Source organism: Molothrus aeneus, chromosome 30, assembly GCF_037042795.1.
Source record: "Molothrus aeneus isolate 106 chromosome 30, BPBGC_Maene_1.0, whole genome shotgun sequence".
Classification (NCBI taxonomy): domain Eukaryota; kingdom Metazoa; phylum Chordata; class Aves; order Passeriformes; family Icteridae; genus Molothrus; species Molothrus aeneus.
In genome coordinates, this window is record NC_089675.1 from 676571 (window position 1) to 693327 (window position 16757).

Sequence of the window (16757 nt, forward strand, 5' to 3'; positions counted from 1 at the left end):
GAGCGCCGGGAGCGCCGGGATCGGGTCGGGAACGCTGGGTCGGGAGCGCCGGGACCGGGTCGGGAGCGCCGGGATCGGGTCGGGAGCGCCGGGATCGGGTCGGGAACGCTGGGTCGGGAGTGCCGGGACCGGGCCGGGAGTGCCGGGACCGGGTCGGGAGCGCCGGGATCGGGTCGGGAGTGCCGGGACCGGGCCGGGAGCGCCGGGATCGGGTCGGGAGCGCCGGGACCGGGCTGGGAGTGCCGGGACCGGGCCGGGAGCGCCGGGATCGGGTCGGGAGTGCCGGGACCGGGTCGGGAGTGCCGGGACCGGGTCGGGAGTGCCGGGACCGGGCCGGGAGTGCCGGGATCGGGCCGGGAGTGCCGCAGCTCCCCGGAGCTCTCGGCTTTTTGTGGGGGGGGAGGGAGGGAGGGGCGTGATGGCAGCGAAGGCTCCACGGGCGGGCTGCACCCCAACTTCCCCACAACTCATTAGGCGCGCGGCTAATTACAGGCTGCCCGCAGTGGGAGGAGGGCCGGTAAATCCAGAATCCCGGGCTTGCTCCACAAGCCCCGGGGGCGGCCGAGGCTGTGGGGGGAGAGTCCCGGGGGGGCTTTGCCCACCTCCCCCAGAACCAGGGGCACAGCCGGGTCCCGGACTGGGGCTCGCGCTCCGGGGGACTGGTGTGAACTGGGAGCAGCGTTAATTGGGAGTAATGAGCTCTCCTAGCTCAGCTCCGGAGGTTGTGAACCCCCCCCGGCACGGATCAGCCTCCTTGGAGCATCCAGAAAAGCCCAAAACTCCTGCACAGCCCCGGGGGGAGGTTTGGGGTCATCCCAGCCTGGTCCCACTCCCAGGGTGAGCCCAGAGCTGCCCCAGGGACCCTCCCCAGCCCTGGGGGGCTCAGGCCAGGCCTGGATGGGTGGGGGGGTCGCAGCCCCTTCCCTTCCCAGGCAACCCCGATGGGAAATGTTCCCAGCCTGGAGCTGAGCAGGGAATTTTCAGGGGGATAACGGAGCCCCAGCAGCGCTGGGAGGGACCCCAGGGGCACCACCAGGCTCTGCCTCCTCTTCCTCACTCCCTGCTGTGTTTTCCTGGGAAACCTCATCCCAAAGCTTGCAGGATTTGCTCCAGACACTTCTCCACCCCCTCACCAGCCCAGGGGTGGCCAACCCCGGCTGGTCCTGGTGGTCCAGGTCCCTCTGGCCTGGCCTGGGGCAGTTCCAGGCAGGGGCAGCATTTGGGGGCTCCTGGGGCACCCCTGGGCTCACCTGGCACCCGACCCCGATGATTTGGAAGCAGCCACAGCCCCAGAACAGGGTGTCCCCCCAAGGAGAGGCTCACACCCTGTGCCCCCCACCTGGGCAGGTGAGACCCGGCCCCAAACAGCTCCCAAGGATGCTGGGGTGGTGCTGGGATCCCTCCTGGAGCAGGGAGCGGCCCCTGCTGTGCCCCGGGCGGTGCCAGCTGGCACGGGAGCGGCGTTTGGTGCAACAAGGGCCGGGTTTGGCTTCTCCCTCAGCCCTCAGTCATTTCCTGACCTGTCCCCTCCTGGTGCCAGCGCTGTGTCACCTCCCCTGGGGCAGCTCCGGGGCCGTCCCCAAAGTCACATCGGGGGTGGAGGTGCAGGGGGTGACCCCGGGCTCGGGGAAGAACGGGGAGCACAGCCATGAGTACAAAAATACCTCTATTGCTCTGCCTCACCTGCCCGCAGCTCAGCGGGGCCGGATCTGAGTCCAGGGCCGAGCTCTGGGGGGCTCCAGCACAGCCCGGGGCCACTGGGAGCAGAGCCAGGGGCTGCCCCGCCGCCGGCAGCCGGGCCCCCGTCCTTGCTCTGGGCCCCCATCCCCATTCCAGGCCCCCATCCCCATTCCAGGCCCCCATCCTTGCTCCAGGCCCCCATCCCCATTCCAGACCCCCATCCCCATTCCAGGCCCCCATCCTTGCTCTGGGCCCCCATCCCCATTCCAGGCCCCCATCCCCATTCCAGGCCCCCATCCTTGCTCTGGGCCCCCATCCCCATTCCAGGCCCCCATCCTTGCTCCAGGCCCCCATCCCCATTCCAGACCCCCATCCCCATTCCAGGCCCCCATCCTTGCTCTGGGCCCCCATCCCCATTCCAGGCCCCCATCCCCATTCCAGGCCCCCATCCTTGCTCTGGGCCCCCATCCCCATTCCAGGCCCCCATCCTTGCTCTGGGCCCCCATCCCCATTCCAGGCCCCCATCCTTGCTCTGGGCCCCCATCCCCATTCCAGACCCCCATCCCCATTCTGGGCCCCCATCCTTGCTCCAGGCCCCCATCCTTGCTCTGGGCCCCCATCCCCATTCCAGACCCCCATCCCCATTCCAGGCCCCCATCCTTGCTCTGGGGCCCCATCCCCATTCCAGGCCCCCATCCTCACTCTGTGACCCCATCCCAGTTCTGGACCCCCATCCTCACTCTGTGACCCCATCCCAATTCTGGGCTCCCATCTTTTCTCTGGACCCCCCCATCTCCCTTAGGGGCCATTATCCCCATTCTGGACCCCCATCTTCACTCCGGACCCCCATCCCTGCTCCAGGCCCCCATCCCCATTCTGGGCCCCCATCCTTGGTCTGGACCCCCATCACTGTTCTGGGCCCCCATCCTTGCTCTGGTCCCCCTTTCTTGCTCTGGATTGCCATCCCTGCTCTGGGTCCCCATCATGGTTCTGGATCCCCATCCTCACTCCTGGCCCCCATCCTCACTCTGGGCTCCCATCCCCATTCTGGACCCTCATCCTTGGTCTGGACCCCCATCTTCACTCCAGACCCCCATCCCCGTTCCAGGCCCCCATCCCCATTCTGGGTCCCCATCCTTGCTCCGGACCCCCCATCTCCATTTCGGGCCCCCATCCCCTGTTCCAGGCCCCCATCCCCACTCCAGGCCCCCGTCCCCGCTCCAGCCCCGCTGCCCTCAGGGCTCCAGCTCCCGGGAGAGCCTCAGCAGCTCCTTCTGGCTGTCGATGGCCCTCAGGTGCTGCAGGTAGGCCCAGGTGGACACGGGGTTCCTCACGCTCAGGGACTGCTCCGAGCCTGTGGGGAAGGATGAGATCAAGGCTGGGGTCCCCTCCCTCCCCTGGCACAGCCTGCTGAGCCTGTCCAGCCCTGCAGGATCACCCCACGGAGCCCCTGTGTCACCCCCAAACCTCCCCAAAACGCCCTGGACTGGCTCATGGATCCCTCCATAGATCCATCCATGGATCCCTCCATAGATCCCTCCATGGATCTCTGCATGGATCCCTCCATAGATCCATCCATGGATCTCTGCATGGATCCTTGCACAGATCCACCCATGGATCTCTGCATGGATCCCTGCACAGAACCACCCATGGATCTCTGCATGGATCCCTCCATGGATCCATCCATGATCTCTGCATGGATCCCTCCATGGATCCCTCCATGGATCTCTGCATGAATCCCTCCTTAGATCCATCCATGATCTCTGCATGGATCCCTCCATAGATCCATCCATGGATCCCTCCATGGATCCCTCCCTGGGTCCCTCCCTGGGTCCCTCCCTGGATCCCTCCCTGGCTCTCTCCACCTCCATCCCCTCTCCCCAGCTCAGGGACCCCGCAGAGGGTTGGGGGTCCCCCGGGGCAGGGTTGGGGTCAGACTGAGGAGCTCCAGACGTACACGTGGAGATCCTGACGGCCTTGGCATCCTCGGGCCGGTGCGGGGAGCGGCTCCGCAGTGGGGACAGCGGTGCTGGGGGACAGAGAGAGGGGGCTCAGGCCCGTCCCCAGGGTCTCAGCCCCATCCTCAGGGTCTCAGCCCCATCCCCAGGTCCCCAGCCCTGTTTAGGGGACCCTCCAGACCCCCTCCCCAGCTCCCTGGAGCGCTCACCGTGCGCGTGGCCCCGGCAGCGCTGCAGGACTCGCACGGTCTTGGCCATCATGTGCTGTGGGCGAGGCACAGAGGTCACCTGCTGCCGCCTGGCCCCACCTGGATCCCCAAAATCTCTGTCCCCACCACGGCTGTGACCGTCCCTGGCTGTTGCAGTGCCAGAGCTCTGCCTGCCAGGGCACAAGGGCACAGCAGGGCCCTCAGAGGGGTCGCCAGACGCACTCTCACCATCTTCTCGAAGTTGATGAGGTTCTCGGCCAGGGTGCGATTGCCCTCGTGGATGAAGGTCATGTCTGGGGGGGTTTGGGGGTCAGAGCGGGGCCCCTGGGGGCGCTGGGCACACCCAGGGGGTCCCCAAAAACCAGACACCCACCTTTGAGCAGCAGGGGCACGAAGGGGATGATGGGGGGGCTCAGCTTGGCCACGGCCAGGCGATAGACACGGTGGTTCCACGAGGGGTCCTGGGGACAGGCAGGGACACGGGGGCTGGGGGTACAGGGGGGGACAGCGGCACCCCCTCCCCATTGCTCCAGGGGCAAACCCCGCTGGGAAGGGGGACAAGGGGCAGAAAGGGGGACATGGGGCAGGGAAGGGGACATGGGGCAGAAGGGGGGACATGGGGAAGGAAGGGGACATGGGAAAGGGAAGGGGACATGGGGCAGAAAGGGGGACATGGGAAAGGGAAGGGGACATGGGGCAGAAGGGGGGACATGGGGCAGGGAAGGGGGATATGGGGTAGAAAGGGGGACATGGGGCAGGGAAGGGGAACATGGGGTAGGGAAGGGGACATGGGGTAGGGGGGCTGCGCTCACCAGCATCCTCTCTAGGGCCGAATGCAGCTTCCGGATCTTGTGGGGCAGCCTCTGTGCAGGGACAGGATCAGAGGCTGGCACAGCCCTGTCCCACCCCAGAGACTCCCGTCCTGCTCCAGGGACCCCTGGCTGTCCCTCCCCACGTGTTGTCCATTCCAGGCCCCCATCCCAATTCTGGGCCCCCAACTTTTCTCTGGAGCCCCCCATCTCCCTTATGGGCCACTATCCCCATTCTGGACCCCCATCTTCACTCCAGACCCCTGGCTGTCCCTCCCCAGGTGTTGTCCCACCCCCCAGGCCCTCCCCTCGCTGTCCCCGCTCTGTCACCTCCCAGGTCTTGGCCAGGCGAGTCACGGCCGTGTTGCTCACACCAAACATCACCGCGAAGAAGGAATTCAGGTTCTTCTGCTCCTTGAGGCTGCAGGCGGGGACAGGAGCGGGTCAGCCGTGGGGATGGGGACGGGGACGGTGACAGGGACACTGACAGGGACTCACTGTGCCGCCAGTTTGATGAACTTGCGCAGGAGCTGCGCGCGCCGCCCGAGCTCGGGGCACAGGCACAGCTCGGTGGCCACCCAGAACTGCAGCTCGTTGAAGCGCCGCAGCATCCGGGCCAGGTTGGCCGTGGCCACCTCGTGGAACTTGTGAGGCCCCACGATGTAGTGAATCATCTCCACCTGCGAGAGAGGCAGGTCAGGGGTGTCCTGGACCCCTCCTGGCAGCTGAGGGGTGTCCCAAATGCCTTCCCCAGCAGGTGAGGGGTGGCCCAAACCCCTTCCCCAGCAGGTCAGGGGTGTCCTGGCCCCCTTTCCTGGCAGGTGAGGGGTGTCCTGAACCCCCTTTCCTGGCAGGTGAGGGGTGTCCTGAACCCCCTTTCCTGGCAGGTGAGGGGTGTCCCAAGCCCCTTCCCCAGCAGGTGAGGGATGTCCTGACCCCCCTCCCAGTCGCTCCCCGCGTGGGCCACACCTGGTGGATGCTCTTGAAGAGGTTCCAGTCGTGGTCGGTCAGGTGGCTGGCCAGGTCCTTGGAGCTGATCAGGTCCAGGGTGTCCGAGGCGCCGGCGTGGGGGCCCAGCTGCTCAGGGTGGGGGGTCTGGGCACGGGACAGGACCCCTGACCCCTCCTGCCCCCGGGAGGGCTGGGTGCCCCAAACCGAGGCACCGCAGCCCCCAACCCCTCCTGGGGGGTCCCCCCGGTGCTGCCCACCCCAGACCCCCCCCCCTGCACTCACCAGGCTGCCCAGCTCATCCCTGCTGACCACAAAGAGCCTCTCGTTGAGGCCCAGCGCCGTGAACACCCCCACGGCGTCCTGCGGCAGCACCGCTCGCTCTGCGCGGAGGGAAGGGCGGGCTGGCACGGAGGAGGGGACAGACCCCGGCCGGGCACGGGGACAAGGCCACCCCGGGGGAGTCCCCTCACCTCCGGCCGAGTTCACCTTGACCAGGACGTGCTCCTGGTCCCGGCGCAGCCGCGGCGCCAGCGCCCGCAGCACATCGCGCACGGCGGCGTTGACGGGCAGCACCGACACCAGGCACGAGTGGTCGGCCCTGAAGATCTCATAGGGCACTGTGGGGGGACAAAAGGGACCTCAAAGGGACAAAAGGGATCTCAGGGTCCCCGTGCTGCGGGGGACAGTCCCGCTGAGGGGGCAGTACCTTTGTCCTGCGCTCGCAGGGTGCAGGTGCTCTCCAGGATCGCCTCCTCGGGGCTCCCGAGCCACATTCCCGAGCTCCGGGCCTGGGGAAGGTGGGACAGACAGGAGGACACGGCCACAGCCACCACCCCTCCCGTGGCGTGTCCCCAAAGGGCAGAGGGGACCCAGATCCTGCCCTGTCACCCCTCAGGGGGTCCCTACCTTGGGCTGGGGGGACACGCTGCCATCACCGTTCTCCAGCCTGCGGGAAGGGAAGGGGGAGGATGGAGATGCCATTCCTGGTGGGAACGGAACTGGGACCGGCCACCCAAAGGGACTGCGGCCACCCAAAGGGACTGCGGCCACCCCTGGGGACTGTGGCCACTGAAAGAATGACCTCTGAGCTCCCCAGCCCACCCAGGTGTGTGTGCCACCCTCCCCACAGCCAGGAACCCCCACACCGGGGACACGGTAGCACCCAAAATCTCGTCCCCAGGGAAGCGCAGCCCCCTGGGCACCCATGATCGGGCGACATCAGGGGACCCTGAGGGGACACTGGGGGACACCGGGGGGACTCACGCTCGGGGTCGCCGCCGCTCCTGGCCCTGCTCCTGGCACAGCCCGCCCAGCTGAGGGTCCCGGCTCGCCAGGTCCGCCAGGTTCTGCAGGGACAGGGGGCCCGGGCTGAGCACGGGGTGGCCCCTGCAGTGTCACCGTGCCACCCTGGCGGTGTCACCGTGTCACCCTGGTGGTGCCCCCCCGGCCGTACCTGCAGCAGCGCCATGGTGCTGCGGTCGCCCTGCAGCAGCCGCCCGTAGAGCAGCACCCACTGGCTGACGAGCCGCAGGATTTTGCGCCGTTTCCGCAGGGAATAGGAGGCCTTGTCCTGCTCCGAGCCCTCCAGCGGCTCCGCGCGGAAACTGGGACCAGTCAAGGGCACCGGTAAAACGTGGAGAGGGGCAGGGACCCCCAGGGATGGCACCCCAGGAGATGGGGATGTGCCCAAGGGCACTGGAAGGGGATTTGGGGCTCCCCCCGAGGTGACAGGGACGGGGCTGAGCGTGTCCCCAGCGCGTGGCAGAGCCCAGTCCCCTCCAGCTCCTGCACAGAAGGATACTGGTGCAGCAGGGCCCGGCAGAGCTGCGAGGTTGGCATGAACACGGTGTAGGTGAGCAGGAAATCCCCCAGCAGCGTGTCTGTGGGGGACAGGGCACTGTCACTGCTGTCCCCAGCACCATGGGGACACGGGGACCTGGCCAAGGATCCTCCATGCCCTGCCTGGGGTGTCCCCACCACGGGGACCTGGCCAAGGATCCCCTGTGCCCTGCCTGGGGTGTCCCCACCACGGGGACCTGGCCAAGGATCCCCTGTGCCCTGCCTGGGGTGGCCTGGGGTGCCCCACCATGGGGACCCCGCTGGTGGCAGGGCAGATTTTGTTCCTAAAGCCCACGGGAGGGGCTGGATCGTTGGGGTGGGATCACAAATCCCCAGGATCGGCCCCAAGGCAGCGCCTTGTCCCCAGCTGGGATTCGTGACCCGCTGGGGACACCTCCTGGCATTTGTGACCTGCTGGGGACACCTCCTGGCATTTGTGACCTGCTGGGGACACCTCCTGGCTCCCGGCTCGCCGGGGTTTCCCCTCTCCGAAGGCAGAGGGAGACCGAGAGGCGCCGAGGAGCCGCTCCCCGCCCAGAGCCGCCGCCCTCTCCCGGCCTCGGCTTTTGGGGATTTTAGCGAGCCCAGGGTGGCACGAGCGGGATTTGGGGTTGGACACCGGGAATGAGGAGCCCCCTTGTCCCTCCGCCTGTCCCCAGCCCCGTGTCTGGGTGGCTTTGGGACAGTCCCCAGCACATGGGGACACCCCCACCTACCCACGGGGTCATAGAGGGTGGCATCGAGCCTCATGAACTCCAGCAGGTGCTCCAGGATCTTCTCAGGTGTCCCAGCTATCACCAGGTACCTACTGGGGACAGGAGGGACGGAGGTGACACCGTGGCCGCGGGCAGGGCCACCACGGGCTGGTGACAGCACGGGCTGGTGTCCCTGCTCCTCGTCCCCTTGTTCCTCCCAAAAACTGCTCCGAGGGAGGCTGGAAAGGGCAGAGGGGTGGCTCAGGGGACAAGGGTGTCACCTGCCATGAGGGGGACAGAGGTGTCACCTGCCATGAGGGGGATAGGGCCAGGGCTGTCACCTGCCAAAGGGGGACAGGGACAGGAGTGTCACCTGCCACCAGGGGCACAGGGCTGTCACCTGCCAAAGGGGGACAGGGACAGGAGTGTCACCTGCCACCAGGGGCACAGGGCTGTCACCTGCCAAAGGGGGACAGGGACAGGAGTGTCACCTGCCACCAGGGGCACAGGGCTGTCACCTGCCAAAGGGGGACAGGGACAGGAGTGTCACCTGCCCACCAGGGGCACAGGGGTGTCACCTGCTGCTCCGTGCCGAGGCCGCCTGGCCGCTGCCCCCCTGCAGGTCCTTCTGCAGCACCAGCACCACCTTGCCGTGCTCCTTCAGCCGCACCGTGTTGGCCTCCACGTCCTGGGGGTGATCCCGCCGTCAGCCCGGCCGGGATCCCCCAAAATTCACCCCAAAATCGCCCCCAAATTTCCCCCCACCCAGGCCCACCTTGAGGATGCGGTTGAAGTCCTGCTTGTCCACGCGCAGGAAGTGACAATTGTCCTCGCGCAGGAGGATGGTGGCCGCCCGCGGGGCGTCGTTCACCAGCGCCAGCTGCCCGAAATCGTCCCCCTCGTGCAGGGTGGCCACCAAGCCCTGGGGACATCATGGAGGGTGAGGGACAGCGACACTGAGGTGTACCCAGAGTGTCCCCCATAGTGCAGGGTGGCCACCAAGCCATAGGAACAGCACAGTGGGGTGAGGGATGGTGACATTGGGGTGTCCCCAGAGTGTCCCCAGAGTGTCCCCGCAGTGCAGGGTGGACACCAAGCCCTGGGGACAGCACGGGGGGTGAGATTGGGGTGTCCCCGGAGTGTCCCCAGAGTGTCCCCCTCAAGCAGGGTGGCCACAAAGCCAGAGGGACAGCACGGGGGGTGAGGGATGGTGACATTGGGGTGTCCCCAGAGTGTCCCCGGGGTGTCCCCACAGTGCAGGGTGGCCACCAAGCCCTGGGGAGGTCAGGGATGGTGACATTGGGGTGTCCCCAGAGTGTCCCCCTCATGCAAGGTGGCTACAAAGCCCTGGGGATGAGGGATGGTGACATTGGGGTGTCCCCAAGGTGTCCCTCCAGCACAGAGACAAACCCACCTTGCCGTGGGTGACCACGTTGACCGAGCCCTTCCAGATGATGTACCAGGAGGTGCCTTTGTCACCTTGGCTGAACACTGGGACAGCGCCCGGGAAAAGGGGGGAAAATTCACAATTTTGGGAACGGCTCCGGTGTCCCCAGGCTGGGGACACCCCAGTGTGGCTCACGGGGGACTCAGGGTGACTCACAGACGGTGCCTGCACGCTGGTGCCCCTCAAACATCAGCACGGCCGCCAGCTCCCGCTTCACCTGCACAGGGGACAGCGCTGTCACCCCCGGCCGGGCCAGCAGGGGACACGGGGATGGGGAATGGCGGGGAAGGGCCGAGGGAGGCACAGAAATTATCAGAGGAGATGCTTAAATAGGAAGGAAAGGGGTGCAGAAGGATTTGGGGAGCAGGGGAGGATGCGTGGACAGGAGCTGATGGAGTTCAGGAGGGTTTGGGGGCCAGGGGACACCCCGACCCTGCAGGGTTTGGGGACACTCACCGAGTTGGAGAGATGAGCCACGGCTTTGATGTGGAGCAGCTCCTCAAAGATCAGCTCCAGCTCGTCCTGAGTGCGCTGGGCAGGCCTGGGGGGGCCGGGGGGGTCAGCGGCTCCCTGTGCCCCCCTCCCCAGCCCCTTCCCCTCTTTGAGTGGCGTCGTTGGGTCCCCCCACCCTCAGCAGCCCCGTGGCTGCTCCAGAGCCCCCGGGCAGGGTCCAAAAAGGGCTCAGAAGGTGCAAAGGAGCCCCTGGGGCACTCACGGCTTGCGCAGGGCCATGGAGAGCAGCGCGTCAGGGCCCAGCTGTGCCAGGAACCCCAAAGCCTCCAGCAGCTCCTCGGGGTCCCGCGGCCCCGCGCCGGGCTCGGGGCTCAGCTCCAGCTCGGCAAAGCGGTAAAACTGCGTGTCCTTGTCCTGGAAGTGCCACTCCTGCCTCACTGCAGGGTACAGCGGCCGTCAGCTCGGCTCTGTGCCCCCCTGAGCCCCCCTGAGCCCCCCCAGAGCCCTCACCGTGTGTCAGGACCCCGCTGTCCACCAGCACCTGCCCGATGCCCACGGCCTGGCCGCGCGTCTGCACGGCCGCGCCAGCGCTCAGCAGCCAATCCACCAAGTCCTTCCCCGAGCAGCACTGCCTGGGGGGGGCACAGGGGGTGAGAACCCCCCGGGACAGCCCCCCCGGAGCCCCCCAGGGTCCCCCCAGCCCACCGGTGGTGCCGCAGGTGGTGCTTGTGGTCGCGGATGAGGCCGGGCCGGGAGCTGCTCAGGTGGGCGAAGAGGAGCTTGCCCGCCCTCCAGATCTTCTCCGAGGATGCCTGAGGGTGGGAGGGGGACAAGGGAGCTCCTGGGGGGGGTCTGGGCTGTCCCCTGTCCCCTCAGTGCCCTGGGATCGCCACCACCCACCCCGGGAATGGCCCAGCCCAAGGAGCATCCCGAGGGCTCAGGGGTGTGGGGGTGCCCCAGCCCTCACACCCCCCCCCCCAGCCTCCCCAAATTCACCTCCCCGGGGGCTTCCCCGGCCCCCCCACCTGGGTGATGCTGTGGCCATAGTCCAGGCTGGATTCCGAGTCCAGGAGCGGGGTCTGGAAAACCAAAGGGGAGGGGGCTGGGATGGGGGGGGCTCTGCTGTGCCCCCATCACCCCACACAGCTGGGGCAGGGGTCCTGGCACCCCCAGAGCAGCCCCAGCTCTTCACCTTCAGGTGAGGGGGCAGCACCCAAATCCTGACTCCAGCACCCAGATCCTGAACCCAGAGCCCAAATCCTGAATTCAGCACCCAAATCCTGAACCCAGAGCCCAAATCCTGAATTCAGCACCCAAATCCTGAACCCAGCACCCAGATCCTGAATCCAGAGCCCAAATCCTGAACCCAGAACGTAGACCCAGAACGCAGCACCCAGATCCTGAACCCAGAACCCAAATCCTGAATCCAGCACCAAAATCCTGAACCCAGCACCCAAATCCTGAACCCAGAACCCAAATCCTGAACCCAGCACTTAATTCTTGACCCTAGCACCGTTTTCCTGAATCCCGAACCCAAATCCTGAACCCAGCACCCAGATGCTGAACCCAGCCCCAATTTCCTGAATCCAGGACCCATTTCCTGACTCCAGTCCCCCTCTCCAGCTCATTTTTCTCCCAGCTCTCCCCCTCGGGGATGCTCCGGGTAAAACAAACGCGCACACGGAGGGACGAGCGCCTGTCCCGCGGCCCCGCCCGGATCGCGGGGCAAAGGTGGCCGAGCTCTGGTGGCGGCGCTGCCCGCGGGGACCGAGGCTCCCGGGCCCCTCCTGGCCACGGCCCTGGATAAACAAGCCCGGCCCGCACCCGTCAGACCAGTTCAGCTCCCGGCACCGGGAGCGCTCACCCGGCACGGGGCGCCCTCCGAGGGACGCCCACCCGCACGGGGGGCACCCCCAGGGGGATTCTGGGGTCCCCTTCCCGGCTGTGGGGTCTCGCAGAGACCCAAAAGCGGCGTCTGCAGGGATCCTGCCGGGGTCTGGGTGGGGAGGTTGGGGCAATCCCAGGGCAGGGCAACGGTCCGGATGGATTTCCAGTTGAGGAGGGCAGGAGTTAATTAGCGCAGGAGTTAATTAGTGCGGGATCCTCAGGCCGAGCCTCCGCCTGCTCCCAGCACTTTGCAACGGCTCAGGAGGGATTGGAGGAGCCACGAGCGGCTCTGGGAACGCGGCAGGGACGTGTGTCACCTGGCCACAGCGTCACCCAGGCTGGGACACCGCTCCTGAGGCGGCCACAGTGTCCCCAAGGCAGGGACACGGTGACTCAGGCGCTCTGCAAACTCTGCCGAGCCCCGTGACGGCCGCGGGGAGCGGGAACCGCTCCGAGCAAATGTTTGCAAACGGGAGCCGGGAGGAGCTGGGGACACGGGGCTGCTCTGGGGACATGGAGGTGCCACCCGTGGGAGCCAGAGGTCCCTGTCACCCGTGGGAGCAGGAGGTCCCTGTCACCCCTGGGAGCAGGAGATCTGTGTCACCCCATGGGTGCAGAATGGCCCTGTCACCTCTGTGGGTGCAGGATGTCCCTGTCACCTCCTGGGTGCAGCAGGTTTGTGCCACCCCATGGGTCCAGGTGACACGCTGTGTGTCCCTCTGCCCAGGTCCCCAAAGGGCCTCTGCTGTCCCCTGGCACAGAGCCCCCTCTGTCCTTGGGGCCCAGAGCCACCCTGTGCTCCAAGGACACCGAAAGAGACACAAAAACCCCGCTCAAGGATCAGATTCCTCCTTCCCGGGATTCCTCACTGCCAGGACAGCTCTGGAATCACCCAAAGCCCCCTGCTGTCCCCAGGCCCCCTCCTTGGAGCATCCGCCCCGGGTCAGGACCTGCAGGACGCCCCCGGCCCCCTCCTCGTGACGGCGCGGCTCCAAGCAGCTTCCTAAGGAGTTGCCTTTTCCATCTTCCTGCCCACGGGACTCGCCGGGATCCTGCCTTTCTCCAGGATTCCGGCAGCGCCGGGCGCCCGGCCAAGGCCGCCAGCGGCCGTTCCGCACTCGCGGCCGCTTTTGTTTGGGATCCCGAGGAAAACAAGCGCGGCTATTTCGGGCCTCAGGGCTCCGGAGAAAGTCCTCGCCCATCCGCAGCCTCCGCAGCCTCCGCAGGCCGGGGCTCGGCACTGCATCCTCCGGGATGGGGCTGGGCACCCCCGGGATGGGCTCAGCACCCCCGGGACGGGGCTGGGCACCCTCGGGACGGGGCTGGGCACCCCTAGGACGGGCTCAGCACCCCCTGGGATGGGGCTGGGCACCCCCAGGATGGGGTTGGGCATCACTGGGATGGGCTCAGCACTCCCGGGATGGGGTTGGGCATCCCCTGGGACAGGGCTGGGCATCCCCTGGAATGGGGTTGGCATCCCCTGGAATGGGGTTGGCATCCTCCAGGACAGGCTCAGCATCCCCTGGGATGGGCTCAGGGACCTGCTCTGGCTCTGCTGTCCTCGCCAGGGACATGGCGGGGGCTGGCACAGTGGCACTTGTCACTGGCACAGTGGCACTTGTCCCCTGGGTAGGACAGAGCCGCTTGGGGACACCGCTGTCCTTTGGAGCTGGGAGGGATTTGCTGGGATCAGGTCCCCAAGGGGGATGAGATGGAGCTGGGACACCGGGAGGAGTTTCCAGGAGCTTCCAGCGATGGGGACAAGGGACCTGTGTGGCCCCTGAGGCGCTTCCCTGCCCCTCACCTGTGGCTGTGCTGGGACAAAATCCCCCTTTCCCTGCTTGTATCAGCTCCAGTGGCCTCAGTCCCCGGGTGTCCCCCACAGAGGGGACACTCCTGCCGTGCCACAGGTGCCACTGCCTCCAGGGCTGGTGGGACTGATCCCAGCTTAACCCAGGAGTGCTCCAGGCCTGCTGCTTGCCTGGCTCCCCAGGCTTAGCGCCCCTCCAAAGCCCTCCCCAAAGTCTGCTCGTAAAAGTTTTGGAGAGAAAAATAAATCAGGAAGAAAGGGAAAAAGCGAAGAAAACTTTTCTGGGAGGGAGCCCCTGTGCTCTGTGGAAATGCCCAAAGGGGAGTTTGCCCCCTAAAATAATTCCATTTTTTTCTTGAAAAGTGTCCCAGGCCAAGCAGTGAGGGAAGGGGAAGGACGCAAAGCTCCGGAAGCTCTGCCAGGGCTCCAGGGTCACCTCCCTGCCTGAAGGGGACAAGGAGGGGCTGAGAGCAGGGCCGGGGACCCCGGGGGCTCCCCCCAGCTCCCAGGGCCGGCGCGGAGCCGGGCGGGGAGGACGCCAGGGGACAAATCCCTGCAGCGGGAACGGGCGGGGGAACGCTGCGTGTCCCCGGAATGTCCCCCTGGAATGTCCCCCTGGAATGTCCTCCTGGAATGTCCCCCTGGAGTGTCCTTCCTGCTGGGATGCGCCGCCGGGCACCTGGCACCGGGCTGGCTTCACGCCTGGCCGCCCGTTCCGCTCCGCTCCGCCCGTCCCAGCCTGCGCAGCCTCACCTGCAGCCTCACCTGCCCCTTGTGCCCTCACCTGGCCCCCTGCACGCCTGGGTTCACTCCCGGTCCCCTCACCTGGCTCCTCGTGCCCTCAGCTGCACGCCTGGATTCACTCCCTGCTCCCTCACCCGGCTCCCCGCACGCCTGGGTTCACTCCCCGTGCCCTCACCTGGCTCCTTCCACCCTCACCTGGCTCCCTGCACTCCTGGACTCCCTCCCCTACTCTCATTCCTGGACTCCCGGGGCTGGGGAGACCCCGGCCCCGCTGATCGAGCAGACTTGGGGACACGCTCCCCCCAGCCCCACTCCCCCAGCGGATTTGGGGATTTAGGGACACGCTCCCCCCAGCCCCACTCCCCCAGCGGATTTGGGGATTTAGGGACACGCTCCCCCCAGCCCCACTCCCCCAGCGGATTTGGGAACACACTCTCCCCACTGACCATGGGGATTTAGGGACATGCTCCCCCCAGCCCCACTCCCCCAGCAGATTTGGGGACACGCTCCCCCCTTTATCCAGGGGATTTGGGCACACGCTCCCCCCCTTACCCAGCGGATTTGGGGACACGCTCCCCCCCTTACCCAGGGGATTTGGGGACACGGTCTCCCCACTCCCCCAGCGGATTTGGGGACGCGCTCCCCCCGGCCCCACTCACCCAGCGGATCCCCTGGATGCGGGGCAGGCTCCCCCCGGCCCCCTCCAGCCGCACGTCGTAGCTGGAGCTCCGGAACAAGTGCATCCTCCTGAGCAGCCCCGAGAGCCGGGCTCCGTCCGCTCCGGGACCCCCGGGGGGCTCCAGCCCCGCTCGCCGCGGCCCCGCGCCCCTCCGCGCCCCCCCGGCCGCCGCCCCCGGCCCGGCCCCGCGCACCTTCATGCGGCGGGGGGGGACGAGGCCATCGCGGCCCCGGGGCTGCTCCGCGGCTCCTCGGGACGGGGCCGGGCTCGGGAGCGGCTCCGCCGCCGCCGCCGCCGCCGCCGCCGCGCCGGGCCCGCCCCGGGCACGGCAGCTCCGCCCGCGGCCCCTCCCCGGCTCCCACGGCCCCGCACCGGGACCCCGCGGGGGGAGGGACCCCCGGGAACCGTCCTCGGCCATGGGGGAGGCAGAGCCGGGACCCTTTGGGACCCCCGGGACCCCCGGGACCCCCGGGACCCGCCCTCGGCCATGGGGGAGGCACAGCCGGGACCCTCTGGGACACCTGGGACCCCCGGGACCCGCCCTCGGCCATGGGGGGAGGCACAGCCGGGACTCTCTGGGACCCCCGGGAGCCCCGGGAGCGCCGGGATCCTCGGGACTGGGTTTTGGGGGTCTCCAGGAGTCCCTGAGCACCTCAAACCCCGGGGTTTGGGGGGGTCACGGGGGGCTGCCCTGCCCTGCCTGGTGGGGGGACCCAGAGAGGCTGGAAGAGGGAGGGGCTTTGTACTGGGAATGGTTCGTACTGGGAACAGTTCATACTGGGAATGGATTGTACTGGGAATGGTTCATACTGGGAATGGTTTGTACTGGGAATGGTTTGTACTGGGAGTGGTTCATACTGGGAATGGATTGCACTGGGAATGGTTTGCACTGGGGATGGTTTGCACTGGGGATGGTTCGTACTGGAAATGGTTCATACTGGGAATGGATTGCACTGGGATTGGTTCATACTGGGAATGTTCATGCTGGGAATGGTTCTTACTGGGAATGGTTCATACTGGGGACGTGGCCCCCAGCCCCCAGCCCCCAGCTGGAGCAAAGCTGGGGTGGGGCCCAGCGGTTCTGGGAGAGCTTTTACTGGGGTTTTTGGCCAAAAAGGAGAGGGGTTTCTGCCAAAAATTTCAGCTTCTGAAATAAATCCCGATTTTTAAAATCCAAATCTGCCTTTAAATCGGCCCCCACCCCAGCTAGAGCAGAGATGGGAATCCTCAGCTGGATTCGAGGAATTTGGGGAAGATCCTTGAGCCTCCCCTGCTCCCCCTCCTGCCCAGGCACCCGAGCGGCCCTGGGGGTCACACCGGGGTCCCCAATCTGTCCCTCTGAGCTGGGGCCTCCCTTGGGCACATCCTTGAGCAGCGGGACAGGGACAGATCCTGACCTTCCTCCCCCTCTGCCTCTGCGAGCACCTGGAGGCCCAGGACGCTTTTCCTGGGATTCCTGGAGGCTGTGGGAGCACCAGAACCTCCCCGGGCCGGATTCCCCCTCCCCAGGAGCTGCTCCCAGGGCTCTCCCAGCCGGGCTCCCCTCGGCCGGGCCCGGGATCCCGGCCGTGCACAGACACGTCCCCCCATGCAAAT

General features: G+C 67.1%; 1 protein-coding gene across 3 annotated transcripts; it reads right to left on the bottom strand.

Annotated features, from left to right (window-relative positions):
- Positions 1–2915: 2915 nt before the first annotated feature.
- On the bottom strand, positions 2916–15360 carry RAPGEF3 (Rap guanine nucleotide exchange factor 3). 3 transcript variants are annotated; one of them, XM_066567774.1, is made up of 27 exons: positions 15142–15360; positions 11067–11120; positions 10747–10853; positions 10552–10673; positions 10304–10478; positions 10045–10129; positions 9745–9805; positions 9556–9632; positions 8917–9063; positions 8720–8829; positions 8163–8251; positions 7409–7487; positions 7061–7211; positions 6871–6953; positions 6514–6553; positions 6314–6395; positions 6078–6224; positions 5890–5987; positions 5626–5751; positions 5155–5336; positions 4987–5077; positions 4660–4710; positions 4221–4308; positions 4076–4140; positions 3848–3902; positions 3638–3709; positions 2916–3034 (listed from the first exon to the last, which is right to left on the bottom strand). In XM_066567774.1, the coding sequence occupies exons 1-27, from the start codon at positions 15358–15360 to the stop codon at positions 2916–2918; spliced, it is 2775 nt and encodes a 924-aa protein (XP_066423871.1). The 3 variants fall into 3 exon arrangements, with proteins under 3 accessions (XP_066423871.1, XP_066423872.1, XP_066423873.1); XM_066567775.1 differs by having other exon boundaries at positions 8163–8254; positions 15142–15228; XM_066567776.1 differs by lacking the exons at positions 2916–3034; positions 3638–3709 and having other exon boundaries at positions 3856–3946; positions 8163–8254; positions 15142–15228.
- Positions 15361–16757: the final 1397 nt, after the last annotated feature.

Excerpts from the sequence above, each read along its gene's own strand:
- RAPGEF3 (XM_066567774.1), bottom strand. The coding sequence starts at position 15,360 with ATGAAGGTGCGCGGGGCCGGGCCGGGGGCGGCGGCCGGGGGGGCGCGG. Across the intron at positions 6,954-7,060 it reads GCACCATGGCGCTGCTGCAG|AACCTGGCGGACCTGGCGAG; the intron begins GTACGGCCGGGG and ends CTGTCCCTGCAG. Across the intron at positions 3,035-3,637 it reads GGCCGTCAGGATCTCCACGT|GCTCGGAGCAGTCCCTGAGC; the intron begins GTACGTCTGGAG and ends CCTTCCCCACAG.